Raw genomic sequence first — 18,188 nt, 5'->3', positions numbered from 1 at the left:
TATCATTTTAATATGCTGTTGACTCTCAATTTATTATTATTATTTTTTTGTCCAGAAGGCACATTAGCAAAGTATAATTTTATTTTTATTTTTTTTTAAATATTGCTGCAAACCCGCGGCGGCAATGGGCTAGTGCAAAACTAAACGATCTGTTCAGGTAAGTAAAAAAACGATATTAAAGCACAAGCAAACAGCGGGTTGTCGTTTAATCTAGAATTGAACTGGCCATCTGTAAATTTCTAGGGCTCATGGAAATTAAGAGGTTATTATTCGATTGACTGACAAGACCTCATTATTCGAATGGGTTGTTTCACTTGCTTAACCTAGAAATTTTCTTAGATTTATTAAATTCTACTGTCCATAATGAAATTCATCGCATTTCTCTGGTTAGAACAGCGAGCCTTGCACTGCATTTTCAATTTTTCAGGTCACATACTACACAAGCTCTTTTGAGCTCTAGCAATTCTTACCGAAGCTTAAATTTAAATGCACGAGCTATGATCTTGAGAGAACAATTTGCAAAACATCAAACTTGATACTCAACTAAATCTAGTTTCAATCCCAAACTAATTGGGATCAAACGCAGAGACTTCATAAGGGGTTCAATTTGGAAATTGTGAAGTTGAATCGCTGACGATTTAAACAACTGCCGACTCAAACGGATACATTCAGTGGCACCATGTATCGTGTTCATATGCTTAATATCATGAGCATATAAATCAACCAGGATGAATAATTATTTCTCATATATTATTATATTAAAATAATTTAAACCATTGCCACCAGCAAAAACGTATCAAAATTTTTACATGCCTCGATATAATGAGGTTTTATGCACACGCCGATCCCAAAAACATTATCTACTCCAAATCATCTTTTCTTCTCATCTCACCTTTTCCTTTTCTCCTCATGATCGCAAAATGAATTGTTGGCAAATTCTAAAATCCTGGTAAAACTGAAAGATCTGCTATGCCTCTAGGCAGGTCTGCAATTTTATTTAGCAGAGCAAGCCTGTTCTTCCTGATTCTTTCATCTTCCTGCGTGCAGGCAAAAGTCATGTTACACAATATTGGGATTCCATTAATAGCAATTATAAGCGAGTTGGTATAAAAAGTAATTTGCAAAGCAATTAAAGCATGGATAATCTGCACATTTCATGGGTAGACTAACACTATGGCTTAAGGTCAGGCAGGACGAGAGCATGGAGATTAATGATAAAAATCTCAAATGTAATTTCCAACAACGAATATAGACATTAATGATAAAAATAATTGAGTCCTGTAGAAAACATACCACCATGACAAAAACATTATTGAAGAAATCCTCAAGCGGCTGTAGTAGCTCTGAGGATATCTCAACAAACTCATCAATCTCAATGCCTGTAAGATGGATGTGTTTATCTCAAGGTCAGTTTAATAAATGCCATAGTTCACTAATACAAATCATTGCAAATTGCAAAATATTTCAAACCCAAAAGGAAGCATGTCCCATGGGAAAAAGCGATCTCAATTCCATGAGAGTGATCATTTTATGAAGCAAGATCATGTACCAGGATAAATTTTGCTTTTAGTGGACGTGAAAGTGCTCCATAAAGCTCTCTCTTCATCTGTTTCAAACGCAGCCTCATCCACCTAATAAACAATTTCATACCATTAAAAGGAGATTTTCTAGCATAGACTGGTGCTCAATAAAATATATAGAACATAGAAATACAAAAAACTATGTTTCGAAGTTGCACCATCTTAGAGACAACCACAGAGACATGAGAAGATACTAATGGTTAAATACAGTGGTACGTGGAATGCTATCTGATCTTCAAAGATGGAAGAAGCCCGGAGACATGTGAAGATACTAACACTGATAGAGGAGTCCATGTCAAAGGAGGTAATGCTTTATTGTCAAATATCTTGGGAGATGACTTTAAGGAGGACAGGGGGCACCTCGTAGGGGTTTTGAAGGCTCAAAATGGTAGAGGATCAGAGGATGCAGATGATTGACAAAATTTCGCTCCCCGAGATGCCATTATTGAGGTATAATGTGAACTAGATGTGCATATTTTAGTATTATCACAAAAGGGACCATGGCTTAAAATAAGAGGGCATTGCATAAGTTTTGCTTGAATATGCAAGTGGTGGTTTTGCTAGCTTGGTGATGTGGTAGTTGGTGGTGCCTTATCTTGGGTGGTGTTGGATGGTGATGGGTGCCTGGATTCTCCATCCTCAATCCACGTGTTGGTGCTTCCTTGTGTAGTGCATTCTATCATTAGAGCCAGAGGTAGGTGAATTGCAGCAAGAGGTAACTCCCTTGCTAATATTTAACAGGATTAGAGTGCACTGTTATTTGATTTTGTTACCCTTTTTACTCTCACTTGCTTATAAAAGGATGTGGTGTTCTCTAACTTCATCTTCTACCTTCAATTAATTAAATTAATAACACATCGTTCTTTCATCTGAGAAATAGTACCTTCATATCAGTGTCCACATCCTTGCCACGGACAATTCTTGTTGGACGAGAATATGCTTCAACTACCTTAGGGAAAAGATTTTCTCTTGACAAAGCCTCCATCTGAAACAAATTTTAAGTCACATTCAAAATTGATAAAGCATTCAAGAAAATTAGAAGGATGATAAATAAGATCATCCTTTTAGTTTCTTTGTTTCATGCTCATTAAGTTAGGAAATGAAATGGAGTCATGTTCACCAAGAAGTGCTTTCTTAGTAACTTCTGCCCTCTAAAAAAAAAACACGCATACAGAAGTACATGACAATGAATTCTAGCCCAACAAACTCTTCAGATCCAAGATTTTTGGGATAACAGATGCATGTCGAACAATTTCAAATTTGAGAACGTTGTTGTAAAATATCATCATTTACCTATTCATTGCTCCCTTTGCACTAAATCAAGAGTCCATTTTTTAGTATACACAATTGTTTCAGGCAAAGCTTTAAAACATAATCCACATTTTATGCTTGAAATCCAGTATTACCACAACTTCAATGTCATTTATGTGGCAAGAGCAGACAAATTCTAAGGTGTTAGTTGACTTTCTTACTTGGACAGATATTAGAGGCAAAATAAAACCTCGAACTGGAGCATTTTTTCGGGGGCCAGGGAGTATTTTATAAGAAAAAACAAATCAACTACTATAGTTTACAAAATCTTACATATATGTTTCACATCATACATAGGATGTGGAGCAGCCTTAGCAGCAAGGAAACAAGAAGTTAATACATAAGAGATCATAGGCGTTTTGCAAGCCACAAAGCATCTTCATATTATCTATTCCTTCTCTTTTGGCAATAGAATTGATCATGGCTCTAGTAGTGTTTGGTGGTATAAGCTTGAGGTCCTAACACTTAAAAAACACAATGCCCTAATTTTGCCTTCAGAATGCATCGAGTTATGCTGATTTTGTAGAGATAGCAATGATCCATAAATAAAAACCTTAAAAGTATTAAGAAAAAACACTCGAAATAATATCAAGCAAAACCACTTACTTTATATGCTGTCTTCGCTGCCAGACAAGGGGAACTTGCACGTTCTGCAAGAACAGAACGAACAATTTCTGGCCTTATTCCCTTGTCAACCTGTAACCATAATGAGCAGGAATAAATTCTCATATCAATCTCTGGAATACTAAACTCTTACAAGATATTGTTATACTGGGAATTTAAAGTCTAGACCAAGATTGGCAAGATGTAATCATTGTGCTCGAGGCAAGTTTGCCCACCAATTTTAGCAACAGGTAGAAGGTTGAGGTTAGAAAGACATTAGTATGCCCTCTTCAATTGTACAATCCTAAGACACTAATGCAAGGCAGTCAATGGTTCCATCTTCACTTTGACTTCTTTTCCTTCTGCAGTTTGACTTTATTTTCCTGCTTATCTTCTCATTGGTTGAATTAACATGCATTCCCGTGTTCTCAGGCAGCCGATAAATAAAAAGGAATACAACCCCACCCTCATTTCACTGAACAGCCTCATGTCTTCATATCAGTTAAAAAGAAAAAAGAAAAGCGCCAAAAAAAGATCTTAAGCTATACATAAATCATCCAAAAGTTTTGTAACAGGCAGAGAAGAACTTACATGTCCTAACATCTTTCTTATAATTTGTGGAATCAGTTATTTTGATATTTTAGGGTTATCTAGCTGATTAATCATGTTAACTTGGTGGTGTCAAATGCGTACGTACCAGGAATTGCTCCAATCTTCGAGTAACAAATAGATGTACCTACAATAAATATTCAAAACCCCACGTTGTCATGCCTGTACTGACTCTAAACAAATAATAAGCAATGCTGAAGCCACCTAAAAATATAGGGTAACATACCAATCAGATGGTTAATTGGATGAACTCGAGTAATAAGACAAAAGTGAATGGTTTCACGTGAATAACAAGACACACGGATTATGGATTGCTATAACTTCTGCAAGGTGATGATCCAGAGGGCGGATCATGTTATGTATGTTGGAGACCAGCTATATTAGAAAGTCTAAGGTCAAATCCTTGTATAAGTTTATGAAGTGACTTGAGAGGCACGTTGCAAGGAAAATGGCACAAGCTAAAGTTCCTACCAGAGTTTCTTTATTGTTTGGTCATATTCTGAGATGAGAATTAGTTCAAGGAAGACTTCCTCATAGTTCAGTAGAAAGAGAGATTTGCTTCTCTCTCATTGTTTGGAGTAAACTGATGTCAATGAGAAGGGAAATAAAAGATCTTTCCTGCTAAAGGTGATCTTGAGAGCTGGTGCAGGGAATGGAGGTTGGCTAGTGACCTGATAATCTGGATTTTTTTAGAAGTGCTGTCCTGCACATTGTGATGAATTTTCAGGTTCATTGCAACAATTCAATGATGCATTTGAGTTTTTTCCTTTTAAAAAAACCATGTCCCTTACTATAGATGACATTTTCAGCGAGATGAACAAGGAGGGGGGGCATTCTTGCAAGAATTTCAGAACTTGTTCTTACATCATTAATCATTGAGACATCTGCTTTGATGGGTTGCACGTCAGCAGCAAGTCTTAAAGCACGAACCAAATCCAAATTTTTATCATTATCCACCAATATTTGGACCTAAAACAAACAAATGCAGCACTGAGTTAATTAAACTAACTTACCTTAAAGCCCTTCAAAATAATCATATTAACTTACTAGAGCATAAGAGATTCTTCGCAAGCCAAATGGGTCATTAGCGGAACTAGGTTGACAACCAGCAGCAAATAAGCCAACAAGGCTGTCCAATCTGCAAAATAACTTTCACATCAATAGCATGCAAACCAAGTATTGTAATTCATGATAGCGAGTGTGTCAAGACTAACAATGTCTTCGTACAGACAAATCCATGAGTGTTTAAATATGTACATTCATTCATGTTCTTGCCTTGGCACAAGGTGTTGGGCATTAGGGACAATAATACCTCAGTTCTTAGCTATTGGCAATAATCATACAAGTAGCACTTTCTGAAGAAGCTATTCAAATGTTACCGTGACATGGATAGGAATGAGCTTTTCATCAATTCAGTGTTGTTTCTTCATTGAATCTTAGTAAGGTAGGATTTGCTTGGAAATTATTCAGTGTTGTCCTCAAGTAACCTTTGCTTAGAAATTTACTAGTTACCTAGTGTATATTTTCCTTTGGAAAAGTTAAGTGAGTGCATCATCTCCTCCTGTTTGTTCACTAATCAATTACCATTCTGGGGGAGAAAAAGACATCATGAAACCACTGTTCATTGATGATAATTTTTCTACTTTTCAGAATCTATAAGCACAAACATTATTCCAGCAACACATGGGAGCCTTATATCACAACAAGTTACTTTCAACCAAAAGAGATAAAGGTTGAAGTTGAAGTTGACTTATGACTTTAAATTCACCTGTCAGCAATTGCCAAAACTATCCCTGCATCAGTTTTTGGAACCATATCTCCAGAAAATCGAGGAAGTGTAATTTCTAGCAAGGCCTCAGCAATCTGCAACAATCAAAACACAATATAAAGAAAGAAGCATAGTGAAGCTTCAAAAAAGAAGACAGCAGAAATTAGAATTCAGCACTGCACATTGAGGTAGGAGTTTTTTCAACATGGATCCGGATCAAGAAAAGAAATTACTTCATAAGCAACTTCATGAAGTGGCAAAGAAAAAAGGGATTTGTACATCAATTTAAAGTGAATTCAATGACCTGTGCTGAATAGCCTTCCCTAAGAGCATAATGGCGTGCCATTATTCCTGAAAGGGCAGTGAATTCTGTCACAACAGCAGTAGCAAGATCTGACATAGCAAGCGATGCCGCATCCTGGACAACCTGAATCACATCTTCGTTAACTCCCAACTCCACAGTTAGTTTGGTGATCATGTTTTCAACGCGCATCATCTTGTCAAGCATTGTTCCTAACTTTTCCTGCATTTGAACTTACACTGTTAGTATTGGGGTGGTTTGAAATGTTTTATGTTTGGAGTAATTGGCTTTAGTCCCTATGTTATCAATGCAACTGTAACTCAGTGCTCCTTTTTCAAAACCTTTAACTTAGTCCCTTGAACTTTGTTGACTGTTACCCATTAATGGTTCTGTTAGTTTTTATATCCTTATGGTCAAGCTACAAGTCTCAAAACCTTATGCTACACCTAAATCCATTAATGGCTTTAATATAAAGAGATTAAAACTAACAAAAAGTGTTAATCAGATACAGAGACTTATTATAATTTACTCTTCTATTTGCCATTAGGTCTTTGATCCAGTAAGAAACTGTTTTGTTATTTGTTTATAATATTAAAACACACCTTTTCAGATTGATGTTAGCAACCTGAGCTTCAGAATTTTAAGTAGTTCCTGATCCTTAACCACCATCAATAACTTCTTCCCTTTGGATAATTGCAATAGAAAATAACTTACATGAAAAAGAATCCCATCTAGTTGATTTCGGAACTCGGAGAACTTCTTGCGTGTATCCATCTCATAGAAAAATTTTGCATCTTCATAGCGAGCTCTGCGTGTAAGAAATGTGTGGTTCATGTTTCAAGAATAATAAGAGAAAAAAGTAAACAGGATAAGAAATGCTTGCAAATATTTTTGCTGGCGGTAATTACAGACAGGAAAGTAAATATAACTGGTTATTTGAAATCATATATAACTTCACATATTGATTAAATGCTAAAAACATTTAAGCAGCATAAAAAAAAATATTTAGCCAAGGCAATTTAGGGGACTGTTAAAAATCCATTAGGATGCTCCTCTTCCTCTTGTGAGGACAAATGACTAGAACTACTATAGAGCAATCCCTACCTAAGCACAGCTTCATTCCCTTTCTTTACCACGGTTTCATTGATTGCTCCATTTGCCACCTTAAAAAAAACTGTGTCATCTGATGAATCTGAAGCATCAAGTTAAAAAAGGACGTGTAACTGGTAAGCGTGTCTTACAGCAATAAAAAATGGCAGCAGCCTTCCACTATCATCAGTTATGGCGAAATACTTCTGGTGTTTTTGCATGACCTGCATAAATGGTATGCTGTAGTCACTAAACTAGTGAAAAATAAATGAGTTTGGAGCATCTGTGCATCACTTATGCCATACGTCTACTGGGTTAATACTTATTCCATTTTATATTGGTGAACAGAGCAACTGGGTATAGAAGATTAACAGAATCCAGCCTCAGCAACAGTCAATATATTGAATAAAACAACATACATGATACATCTCTTCCAAAATTCAAAACCCCTTTTGCCTATATTTCAAGTGAAAACTTGCATTTGGTGGAACCTTGATGATCCGTCCAAGAAGAAACAACCAAGCTATTGCACTTGGCCAATGTGGCCAAACTTTATCTGACTGATACAGGTAGGAATGCTATTACAAAGCTAGTTTCCATGACAGCAGGCCTGCTTTATTTTTCATCGCTGGTTTGGGATAAAAGCACTATCAAATCATTGACATCAGACCTTAATTTGTATTCAGCATGATGCATCTTAACCCCCAAGTTATGTCTCCAACACCTTAATTCATCATAAATTTAGCTACAACACAACCAGTCAAAAGATTAATTTTTATAGTGACTTGAAATAGTTTACTTGGCAACCATTCAAATGCAAAAGTTAGAATCAATATTGCATGACATGTAGGAGAACCAATTTGAAGCTTCTAAATGATCAATTACTAGTTGGCGGGCATTATGTGATTTCAATGCTCTTCAGTTTTCAGCTTTTCAATACATGTCATGAATGCAGCAAACAAACATCAAATTTCATTTATCAAATGCAATTAAATAAAAAGACATTGTCAGGTGCCAATTTTAAACAAGCCTTAAAAAGTAAAAAAAAACTTACCATTGTTAAAAGATCTTCTGGAAGTTCCAAGAAGGACTCTTTAAACTTCCCAAGCACAGGAACTGGTGCCTCAACAAGATTGACAACCTAAAACATCATACAGAGGGATAGTTTATACTCACGATCATCCTTGAACTTTTTCTTAATAGAATATCCTTCAGCATATTTGGAGAGAGAGAGAGAGAGAGAGTACCTCATTAAGTAAGCTTTCCTGAATAAGGATGCGTCCTTTGACACTTTTTGCTAATTCATTAGATTGCTCCAAGATGCTTCGTTTTCGACCCTGTAGATGAACGCATCTGTTTAGTGTAGTTCGAAGTATATATAGTTTAAACCCACTTCTCACACAAAAGAAGAAAAGTTGTTTAGTAAAAAGACTTTCAAAATAAAGCGAAGTAGATTTTATGGCAAAATTATTCTGTGATACCTCAATTTCAATATTAATTCCAGCATTTTGCATTACACCTTCATAAGATTCTGCACTTTCAACCTGTGAAGTTTAGCAGGATTAATAAAAGTACACACCAGTATACAAAAGATAATGAATGGACGTATGATGTACATGCAAGACAGCTGACAAAAGCAACACAAAATCTTCCAAAAATAAACAAGTTCCAAAACTGAAAGCCAATTAGCCCAGAACAGGGATTTCCGCACTGCTGCCTTTTTTTGTTCGTGCAATGACTGGCTAGTTCATTAGTGCCTATAGATGAGCTTTTAATCGACACCAATGACATAAAGCAAAAGAAAGTTGAAAAACCTCCCCAATGTGCCTCCGAATGCCAGGAAAAACTGCTTTGGTGATGAACTATTGTTATATTACATATCATAGCACCCCTTAATACCATTACTGTACTTCTACAACATAGTCACAGTGCTTAATGAGCTATGCCGATTAAAAAAAAATCACAACTTAGTATCTGTTCACAAGGCAGAGGAAGTTCATTGAAATTAAAACATGTCAGTTTTACACATACCTGAACAGTAGCTGAGGGGGTATTACGAAGGCCATAAGATAGGTTCCCACTGCACCAACAAACATAAAAACTTTAAGAAACAGTACACTGCATATAAAATAGCAGGATAGAATTCTAAACAAAACAAAGGGCAGAGAATTGGCAAATGTGAGACTTCAACAAACAACAAAGCTACCAAGGTATTGTACATTTGTACCCACAAAGTTCCCATGTAAAATTTAATTAAAAAAAAAGCTGGCCCTTGGAAGGAGTGATCATCGAATACTCCCAATGTAGCGCTCAAATCATGTGAGGGGTCAAAGGTAGTTACCATAATGGAGCCCACATGAATGTCAAGGAGGGAGAATGCACCAGGAGTACCCAATAATTTCTCTTCTGAATAGAGGCAATAGCCAACAACTCTGCTTTTTGCATATATTATTCCAACCAAGGGCAAAGCCAATACAATTTGACAAGCCAGAGAGGGGGGGGGGAGGGGGGGAGGGGGGGGGGGTAGGCATGAACATATGTAATTGTAAATACCTCAAAACTCCAGCAAATGCAAATGGAACAACCACATCTCCATGCAAGGCCATAATCCAACGAATTGGTCTGCTGAACATGACCTAGATCCGACATAGCATGAAAACAAGTAATGATTATAAATCAAAGGATAAACCTGTTCCAGATACTCCGGCTTTATTTCGACTAGGCCATTCCCTAATGAAAGAGACAGGTGTAGTGAATAGAAAAGTGACCGTTCACATACCTGAGAGTTCCAGCGCATTGACTTTGGGAATGATATTTTACTGATGGTACTGGGCAAATCTTCAGATAAAATCTGATATGCAATACAACATAAAACTGGTCTAGATATTTAAAAAGAAAAGATCATCACTAATGAACTACAGCAGGTTCTAAGAAAGAAGCATTGTAATAACATAGAATAGCTATTCATGAATCTGGTACTATTGCAGCCTAACCCTCAAACATCATCTGTTCTCTTTTTTCTTTGAGTTTTTCTGTACACCGCTACAATTTGAATACCCCATCCATTATGGATAGCATCAGCATTTATTGTCTATGGGACAAGTCAGGAAAGAAGATAACAAACAAAATAACCTCATACAGAATTAAAAGGATATCAAATCCTCTAAACTTGCTAGCATCCCATTCTCTACTTAAGAGGATCACGACTCAAAAAGGCAGACACTACAATCATCAGAACAACTAGCAAAAGAGAGATCAAAATTACAACCTCCAAAGCAAATCGTGCAGTCTCCCTTACATGGGCATGTACATACTCCGTTTTGCCTGCACTTGAAAAGAAAAACAATAAGTAACATTATCAATAGTAGATAGTACCAGAAACAACAACAATAATTAATTAGAAAAATAAATCAAGTTCAACGCATAAACTAAATTCAGAAGCTTGCTGAGTGAGCAGGCCTATGAACAGCAGCATATTCCTTTGCCTTTAGGCAGCAGCAAGATAGCTCTTACCACTGCCTCTTTTATTGGGAGGCAGCCTGTTCTGAGAGAAGTGTGATTAAAGAGACCTTGATTAAAGGGGAACTAAGGTGACACCAAGGACAGCAATTGAAAAACATCTGGAAGCCAATCCACTGACTAGATCAGACTTGAGAGTCTCACTTAAACAGGGATGAAATAAGCCTACCAACTCTAAGCCACAGGTTGCTTTCAAACCTTGGAGACCTGAATTGGATAGGATTAGCCTTGTTACAAGCATAAGAATTTCATTGTACAAAGCAAACTTACAAGTGACACCTATCCTACCCATCCTAGTAGATACAGGTTTTGGGCTGCCTACCTGAAATTATTCGAATATAATGAATTCTGAATATTTGTTGAGAAATGCTCTTACTGGCAAAGGGTATGTATTCAGATTTTGCAAGATTGGTTTTACTCACAAATTGGAATTATTGCATATGAAACCTGGGTATACCTTAATGTATGAGATTGGACCAGATAGGACTAGCACCAAACAAGGTCAGGTTATCTCCACAAGGTTTTCATTGCCAGCTCAAGCAACAAAAGATATAATTTAACATTGGATTTCCAGTGGCTGCTTTCTGCATGTATCTATGTGGATGGAAAAGAACATCAAGCTAGTTAAGGTGCAAAAAGACCAGCTAGAACTTACTAAGAGGATACTGAGAATGATTCAGTGATTGGTATCCAACATTTTTAAATCTTCAAGGCAACCAAGTGAGATTAGGAGATTGAAAAGGTTGGCTATCAAAAAAATAATTATAAAATAAAAGAAGAGAACATGATTGAACTGTTTCCAATATAACATGGTACAAACAACTCCTAAAAGTTCAAAGACATTAAGCAAAATGGAAGTTTAAAGACTTTAGAATATCAATAGATAGCACCATTACATGAAGAAGACAAAGCAAATCTGCAGAAAATAAACAGAGCAAACCCTGGTATTCATCCATGCATCCAAACTGACTCACCATCAACCTTTCTAAACAATGAGTCCAATGATATGTTGTATCTACGACAAAAACCCTCAGCAGCCTGACATGAAACAGCAAACTAAATATGATACCATGTCATACTGAATACATGACTAAGTGAGGAAGAAATCAATTTCATGTGTTTTTCCTTTATGGTTTTGAAAGATGTGGAAGATAGATTAATTATGTCTATGACTTTGCCAGATCATAGTAAGGAAATACACAACCATGGTGGAGAATAAAAAAAATAGTAATTAAAAAATATAGTAAAAAAGGATAAAGGACAAATACTCCAACACTAGCATATTCTATTTTCACCATGTAATAAATTTACCAATACAAACCAAAGAGGACAGAGTATGAGGATAAAGGATAAGTTTGAGCTTAAAAATATAAAGGGGAAAAATTATAGATCAAGCAAAACCTTTGTAGGATTTCCTTCTTGATCAAAGGCCTTTGAAACAGGAGGTCCTCGAACCTCAAGCTCAATCTCAGCTTGCTTAGTGGAAAGACTCTCAACACAAACCTGTGATTACAAGAAAATTATTAGGGGCATAAATATTAACATTTTGACAATATCAAAACAAATCCTCAGTGCTTTAAGTAAAATATTAAGTCAACATATTGGCATAAGATTATGAAACTGAAAACACTATTCTTCACAGAAATTTTTGTGTGTGTGCATATGACACTCTGATCGGAAAAGATGAAAACTTATAATGTGGTACATTAGTCTGTGTGATAAAATAGAATAAAAATATCAAATATTTTTTGCTAAATTTTACATGAAGGTAATGGGTGTTATATGAGAACTGATAGGCTTCATAATAAACATAGTAATGAAGAAACAGTCAGTTTATGATTGAGAAACAAGTATATGGATCCCAACACAAATAGTAAGAGAGTGTGCAAAAGTCCTTGGCAACTGTTCTTAATGCTAGCAGCATATTGTTACCAACTTGATTAATATCAAGTATTTATCTCTCATCGTCCTCTATTTCTACACGGTTTAGGTTGCATTCCAGGTGATAGAGTATGGCTGTGCATGAACAGCATACCTACTTTTATTCAAGCTCATTGACAAGCTTTTAGAATTGGACTGGAGTGAACTAAACATGGATCTAGGTGGTTCAGGAATTGAAGGCATTGATGACAAGTGTGATGCAATATATTTACATTCCACTTAAGAAAGCTAATTCAAAAGTAAAGCTAGCCACGGATGGAAGAATTGGTAATTGTTGGTTTTTTTCCACAAATACCTTGCATGAAAAATATGAGAAAGTAACAAACGTTCACATATTACAAAATAGAAATGTGAATGGTTGTTAAGAAAGATACATGCATATACCAGATCAGAAAACAGAACTACAGGGTCATAAAAGTTGCAACTGTAAGATGTACAAATTACAAACAAAAATTAATTAAAAGATATGCTCATCATTAATGAAGGATTTCCCTGTATGCAAATAATTTAATCATCTTTGAGATTGCTGTAGGCATAAGAATCAACTTTACTTTACACTTCTATAGCACCAAAAATAACAAACAAAGGCAGCAAGAAAATGTACGTGGACAAAAAGAGCCATCACCAGCATTGCCATATAGGGTGGAAGAGTAAAAACATGCTTCTAAATAAAAAGAGCAATTCTAGAGATATTGAGAGTTTTTACTAATTCTCTTGCTAGAATGGCATATCATTTTTGTGTTGATGATATTTTCTAAATCAAAGGGAAACATGATTTTATCATTGAGATTAATATGGTGTTTTGTCCTTCACTCACAGGCTACTACATAATTTAGTGAGAAGACTAGTGAAAAACTCTTATTATCTGTACCATTGTTTAAACAAAAGATAGTAAAAAAGATGTCAAGCAAGGTAAATATTAATAGCTATACCACTAGTCGGCGAGGAGTACCAAAAGCTTCAACTTTGCCATGACTCAATCGTTGTTTCTCTAGCAATTGCAACACTAAATCTTTGAGCTGAAAAGATCAGCAAGGACAGTCAGTGAACAGCTATTAGACTAAAACATAACTACAGGAATATAGAAGAGACATGTAGGAAATAGACATTGCAGAAGTTAAAATAGCGAACAAATTTTTTCAGCAATTCGAAGGGAAAAAATAGACGAGTACTGGTCAGAAAAAGATAGCTACAAATGACAAGATCTAAAGCTGAAATGAAATGAAATTACTTGCTGCCCTGCATGAACTACATCTTGAGGAGGCATCTCTTCAGTACCAATTTCAAGAACAAAAAACCTTTGCTCATCATGCACCTGTTGTAAGAAGTTAGATAAAAAAATTCAAGTATCAAGTGTTACTGTCAACAATGGTTGAAAAGGACATATATGAGTTCTCTAGACACAGAGATTGTTACATATCAAAAATTTATGAAGTAGGGGGAAAAGCTGTCATGTTAAAGAATGAACAAAATTCAACTGACTTATAGCAGACCAACCTTTTTGACAGCTGCCTCCAAAAGCTCTTTAGCAGATACAAGTTGAGCAGGTTCAGAAACAGTACCCAGAGGATGTCCAAGGGATTCCCTGGTCTTTAACCAAAGTTGAGCACATTGACGAGCTAAGCTGTTAAACCAAAAAGAAATAATCAGACAAAAGATGGGAAGAATTGATTTAAAACAGTTTCATAGCAAGCAAAATGTTCTCTTCAAGCGTGTATCTGCATTTTTCAGATGCATTCAAAAGAGACAACTGAAGTTCCCTGATTTAACTGGAAAGGTAAGCCTTTTCAGTTTAGTGTTGTGTGAACAATCAATTGTTCTAGATATCCAGGTAGCTATTTGACACGAGTGAGAGAAGGCAAGCCTCTTCAGTTTATTGTTATGTGAACAATCAATTGTTCTAGATAATTCAGGGAGTTATTTAGCATGAGCGAGAAAAGGCACACTCACCTACGCATTCGACCAAAATATCGAGCACGCTCTGTTACCCCGACAAAACCTCTAGAATCTAAGATATTGAAAGCATGAGAGGTCTTCAGTAGCTGATCATACCTAGCTTGTTCAGCAAACATTAACTTCAAGAAACCACAGAGTAATCCAGACAGTGTAAATAAAATAGAAAAAAAGTTCTTATACATACGCAGGGATTGGAAGACCAGAGGCAAGCAAGGAACGGGCTTCTTCCTCAAAAAAATCAAAGTGCTTTTGAAGATGATGAACACTGGCATGTTCTAAATAATACGCACTCATTTCCTTCCTGAAACAGAACTTCAATATTTTGGTAATTTGCAAATAATTTGAAACTTGAAAGAGAAAAGCTCAAGCTACATGATGTTGAAATAATGGAAGTGAAATTTTGACAACAAAAATAGCAATATTGAAAAGTTATTACAAGAGCGAGCATAATGTTCCTGTAAAAATAGGTACAAGAGAGATGAAAAAAAGGAACAGGGAGCAGTTACTGATCAATGTACACTAATTCTTGTCACAAATTATATGCATAGCATCCACTTCAAGTTGATATGAAAAAAAAGGGATAATAATCTCATTTACTCATTTTCCAAGAACAACTCCCCATATGTAATGCCATCAGCATATCGAATTTTCTTAAAATGGTCAACTCCCTGCCAATTAGTAGTGAAATAACTTAAGCCAAAGTTCTAAAGCAAACAAAAGCAGAAAAGGAAAAGGGAAGGAAGGACATTAACCTGAAGCAACATGAGGATGCGCTCGAGGCCGTAAGTGATTTCAACAGATATGGGCGACAGTTGAAGACTTCCAGCCTAGAGAAATAGGAAATCAAAGAGAATCCCAAGCACACACATAAATTAAAAACTCTATGAAAGTTCAACTCCAACCTTCCAGGAAAATCCAAGAGCACCAATAAATAAATAAAAGCCTAGAAGCCATAATTATGAAATGGAAAACATCATATATTTAGTCATTGCAAATATCAGAGATGAACCTGCTGAAAGTAGGTGAATTGAGTGATCTCCATCCCATCCATCCAGATTTCCCAGCCCAAACCCCAAGCGCCAAGTACCTACAAGCATTTTTAGATCCTGGTAATGTATAATTTTTCAGCAATGAATTATATACCCAAAAGTTCTATGCAATTTTGTTAAATGCAAGAGTTGCTGACATGCAAATCAAATTACCGGGCTCTCCCAATTGTCCTCCACAAATCGTATATCATGTGCATTAACATCAACACCTGTCAAGCATAAAGGAAGGAAAAGATCAGGCCTCTATCACAAAATTAAACAGGAAAAATTGTCTAAAAGTGAATGCAGTGAATCAACACATTAAATTGGAGCAAGATGTTTATTAAACAACCCACTTTGCTGATGATTTAGAGAAAAACAATAGTAACTGCAAACCAAACAGGACATAATTTTTTAAAAAAAAAAATTAAATGACCTAAGTATAAAAATGAAGAACTATAATTATATTTCAACAAGCATATGCAGCGCAACACAACTATATTCTAGTCTGAGTAAGATATACACTGCATGGAACTCAAGCACCCTGGTCCCTGCTATTTAACAATTTCCACCATACACCAGTCACCAGATACACACTAATTAAAATAAAGAAGGAAGGAAGGAGCAAAAATGTGTGGAAATTTCTCTTGTTCTTATGATCAGGACATGTGGGAAGACCATCTAGATAGGCTCCTACCTTTCAAACCATAGAAATTTTTACATGAGTGCGTGCATGTACATGCACATACTACCCGTATAGAAACAGAAAAATTACTAGTGATTAGTCTCATTTAACAATGCAATCTTTCTGACTTGAAGGCTTTTTCTTCCTTTCTCCTCTTCTTTTTACTTTTATCTTTTTGTTTGAATTATGGGGGGGAAAGAAACAAAAAAGTTTGCCAAATTTTCAAATGAATTACAAAAAGAAAAGAAATAAATTGCAGCTAAGTCATGAACTTCTAGAAATAATGCACTTCTAGAAATAACATAAACTTCTCGCAAAAGACTAACAAATTTGAAATGGCACATGGAAAAGGAGAAAATCACCTAACGCAGAGAGACTTCGAATAAATAGGTCTTGTGAATTTCCAGGATCAGGTTTTAGTATAACCTGAAATGAACATGAAACCCAATAGTAGAAGATATCAATCATATAAACATAATTCCAAAATAAAGTTCCATCAGTATTTTAAAATTGCAAGATTTGATATGTAAAATTCAACTTAACCTGAAACTGTGTGTGACGCTGTAGTCTGTTTGGGTTTTCCCCATAACGACTATCATCTGGGCGAATACTAGGCTCCACGTACCTTTCATTAAAAACTCCAAATTAGCAATTACTGTAAATAGTAAACCTTCAAAACCCATCTTGACAGTATACCAGTATATCAAATTAACTAATCACGACATGATTCAAACATCAGCTAAAAACCATGCAGGCAGTCAGAATTTCACAATGTGAACCAAAATCCTGGCAACCATTCACTCTTTTCATTCGGAATCACTGTCATACTGTCATCTACTCCGAAAATAAGGTTCTTGAGGATAAAAACACTGAATGGTAGTAACAAAATCGCATTGAAAATCATATACTTACGCCACATTCCATGGTTCAGGACCAAGAACTCTTAAGAATGTAAGAGGATTCATAGTCCCGGCTCCAACCTAGCAATACACAGCCAAAAACCTCGATAAAAAGAGGAAGTGACACGAATTTGAAGAAAAAATGACAAAACTAAACGTGTAATTCAATCTACCTCTGTATTGCTACACTGCATCACTGCACATCCAACTGAAGCCCAATATTCCTATTCGAGAAAACAAAATTACATAAATCTCAATTTTAAATGAAATTAAAATTTTAAAACAGAAAAGAAAAGGGCAGTGGAGGCTGGAAGTTTGACCTGGAGTCGCTGAATTGCTTGTTGGAAAGTAGGGACAGAGGTGTTTTGAGGCTCATTGTAAGGGTTTGTTGAGGAATGCTGTTGAATAGAAGAATTGGTACTAATAGCGGAGGCGGTGGTTTTAGTGAAGTGGCGGGGGCGGGGGCGGTGGCGATTGAGAAAAAAGCGGTTAGCGTTTGGCCTTCCGACAACGGTGGCGGGGGAGCGGAAGAGGAAGAGGCGGGTGAATTGGGGTTTTAAAACGGATATGACTAGCGGGAGCGCGAGGGTTGCCATGGCTTGGCTCGCACTCTCTCTTACGCTCAGAATCTCTGATTTGAGGCTTTAAAGAGGCTTAGCCACTTTTCGCTATCTGCGATGGTTCTCCTATGAAAACGTTAAACTTCAATTTAGCTCCTAGTTTTTATTTATTCATTCTAATTGAATCCCAAGCTTATAAATTTTATCTCTTCGGTCCCAATTGTTTGAGATACTGTTCAATCAAGTCCTTCTAATGATCATTCTGTGAAAATTTACCAGCGGATCGTTAAATGGCAGACTCCTTTGCAAAGGTATTTAAAGTACAATGTTGATGAGCAA

General features: G+C 36.1%; 1 protein-coding gene across 8 annotated transcripts; it reads right to left on the bottom strand.

Annotated features, from left to right (window-relative positions):
• Positions 1 to 729: 729 nt before the first annotated feature.
• LOC7486786 (glycine--tRNA ligase, chloroplastic/mitochondrial 2) lies at positions 730 to 17,953 on the bottom strand. Of its 8 annotated transcripts, XM_002320844.4 has the most exons (36): positions 17,610 to 17,950; positions 17,463 to 17,513; positions 17,303 to 17,370; positions 16,934 to 17,015; positions 16,753 to 16,816; positions 15,880 to 15,935; positions 15,687 to 15,764; positions 15,430 to 15,504; positions 15,275 to 15,345; positions 14,862 to 14,978; positions 14,672 to 14,773; positions 14,219 to 14,345; positions 13,953 to 14,036; positions 13,654 to 13,740; positions 12,182 to 12,283; positions 11,755 to 11,818; positions 10,530 to 10,585; positions 10,041 to 10,112; positions 9,815 to 9,897; positions 9,293 to 9,341; positions 8,743 to 8,805; positions 8,509 to 8,598; positions 8,316 to 8,402; positions 7,414 to 7,485; positions 7,277 to 7,335; positions 6,887 to 6,980; positions 6,176 to 6,394; positions 5,872 to 5,966; positions 5,151 to 5,241; positions 4,968 to 5,072; positions 4,192 to 4,230; positions 3,498 to 3,587; positions 2,464 to 2,565; positions 1,550 to 1,631; positions 1,294 to 1,379; positions 730 to 1,037 (listed from the first exon to the last, which is right to left on the bottom strand). In XM_002320844.4, the coding sequence occupies exons 1-36, from the start codon at positions 17,883 to 17,885 to the stop codon at positions 939 to 941; spliced, it is 3,237 nt and encodes a 1,078-aa protein (XP_002320880.3). In that variant the 5' UTR covers positions 17,886 to 17,950; the 3' UTR covers positions 730 to 938. The 8 variants fall into 8 exon arrangements, with proteins under 8 accessions (XP_002320880.3, XP_052303076.1, XP_024441299.2 ...); XM_052447116.1 differs by lacking the exon at positions 4,192 to 4,230 and having other exon boundaries at positions 17,610 to 17,951; XM_024585531.2 differs by lacking the exons at positions 16,934 to 17,015; positions 17,303 to 17,370; positions 17,463 to 17,513; positions 17,610 to 17,950 and having other exon boundaries at positions 15,864 to 15,935.
• Between the last annotated feature and the right edge of the window lie 235 nt (positions 17,954 to 18,188).

This window comes from Populus trichocarpa, chromosome 14, assembly GCF_000002775.5.
Source record: "Populus trichocarpa isolate Nisqually-1 chromosome 14, P.trichocarpa_v4.1, whole genome shotgun sequence".
Taxonomy (NCBI): domain Eukaryota; kingdom Viridiplantae; phylum Streptophyta; class Magnoliopsida; order Malpighiales; family Salicaceae; genus Populus; species Populus trichocarpa.
The sequence above is the reverse complement of the archived record's forward strand: the minus strand, read 5'-3'. Positions and strand labels throughout refer to the sequence as shown.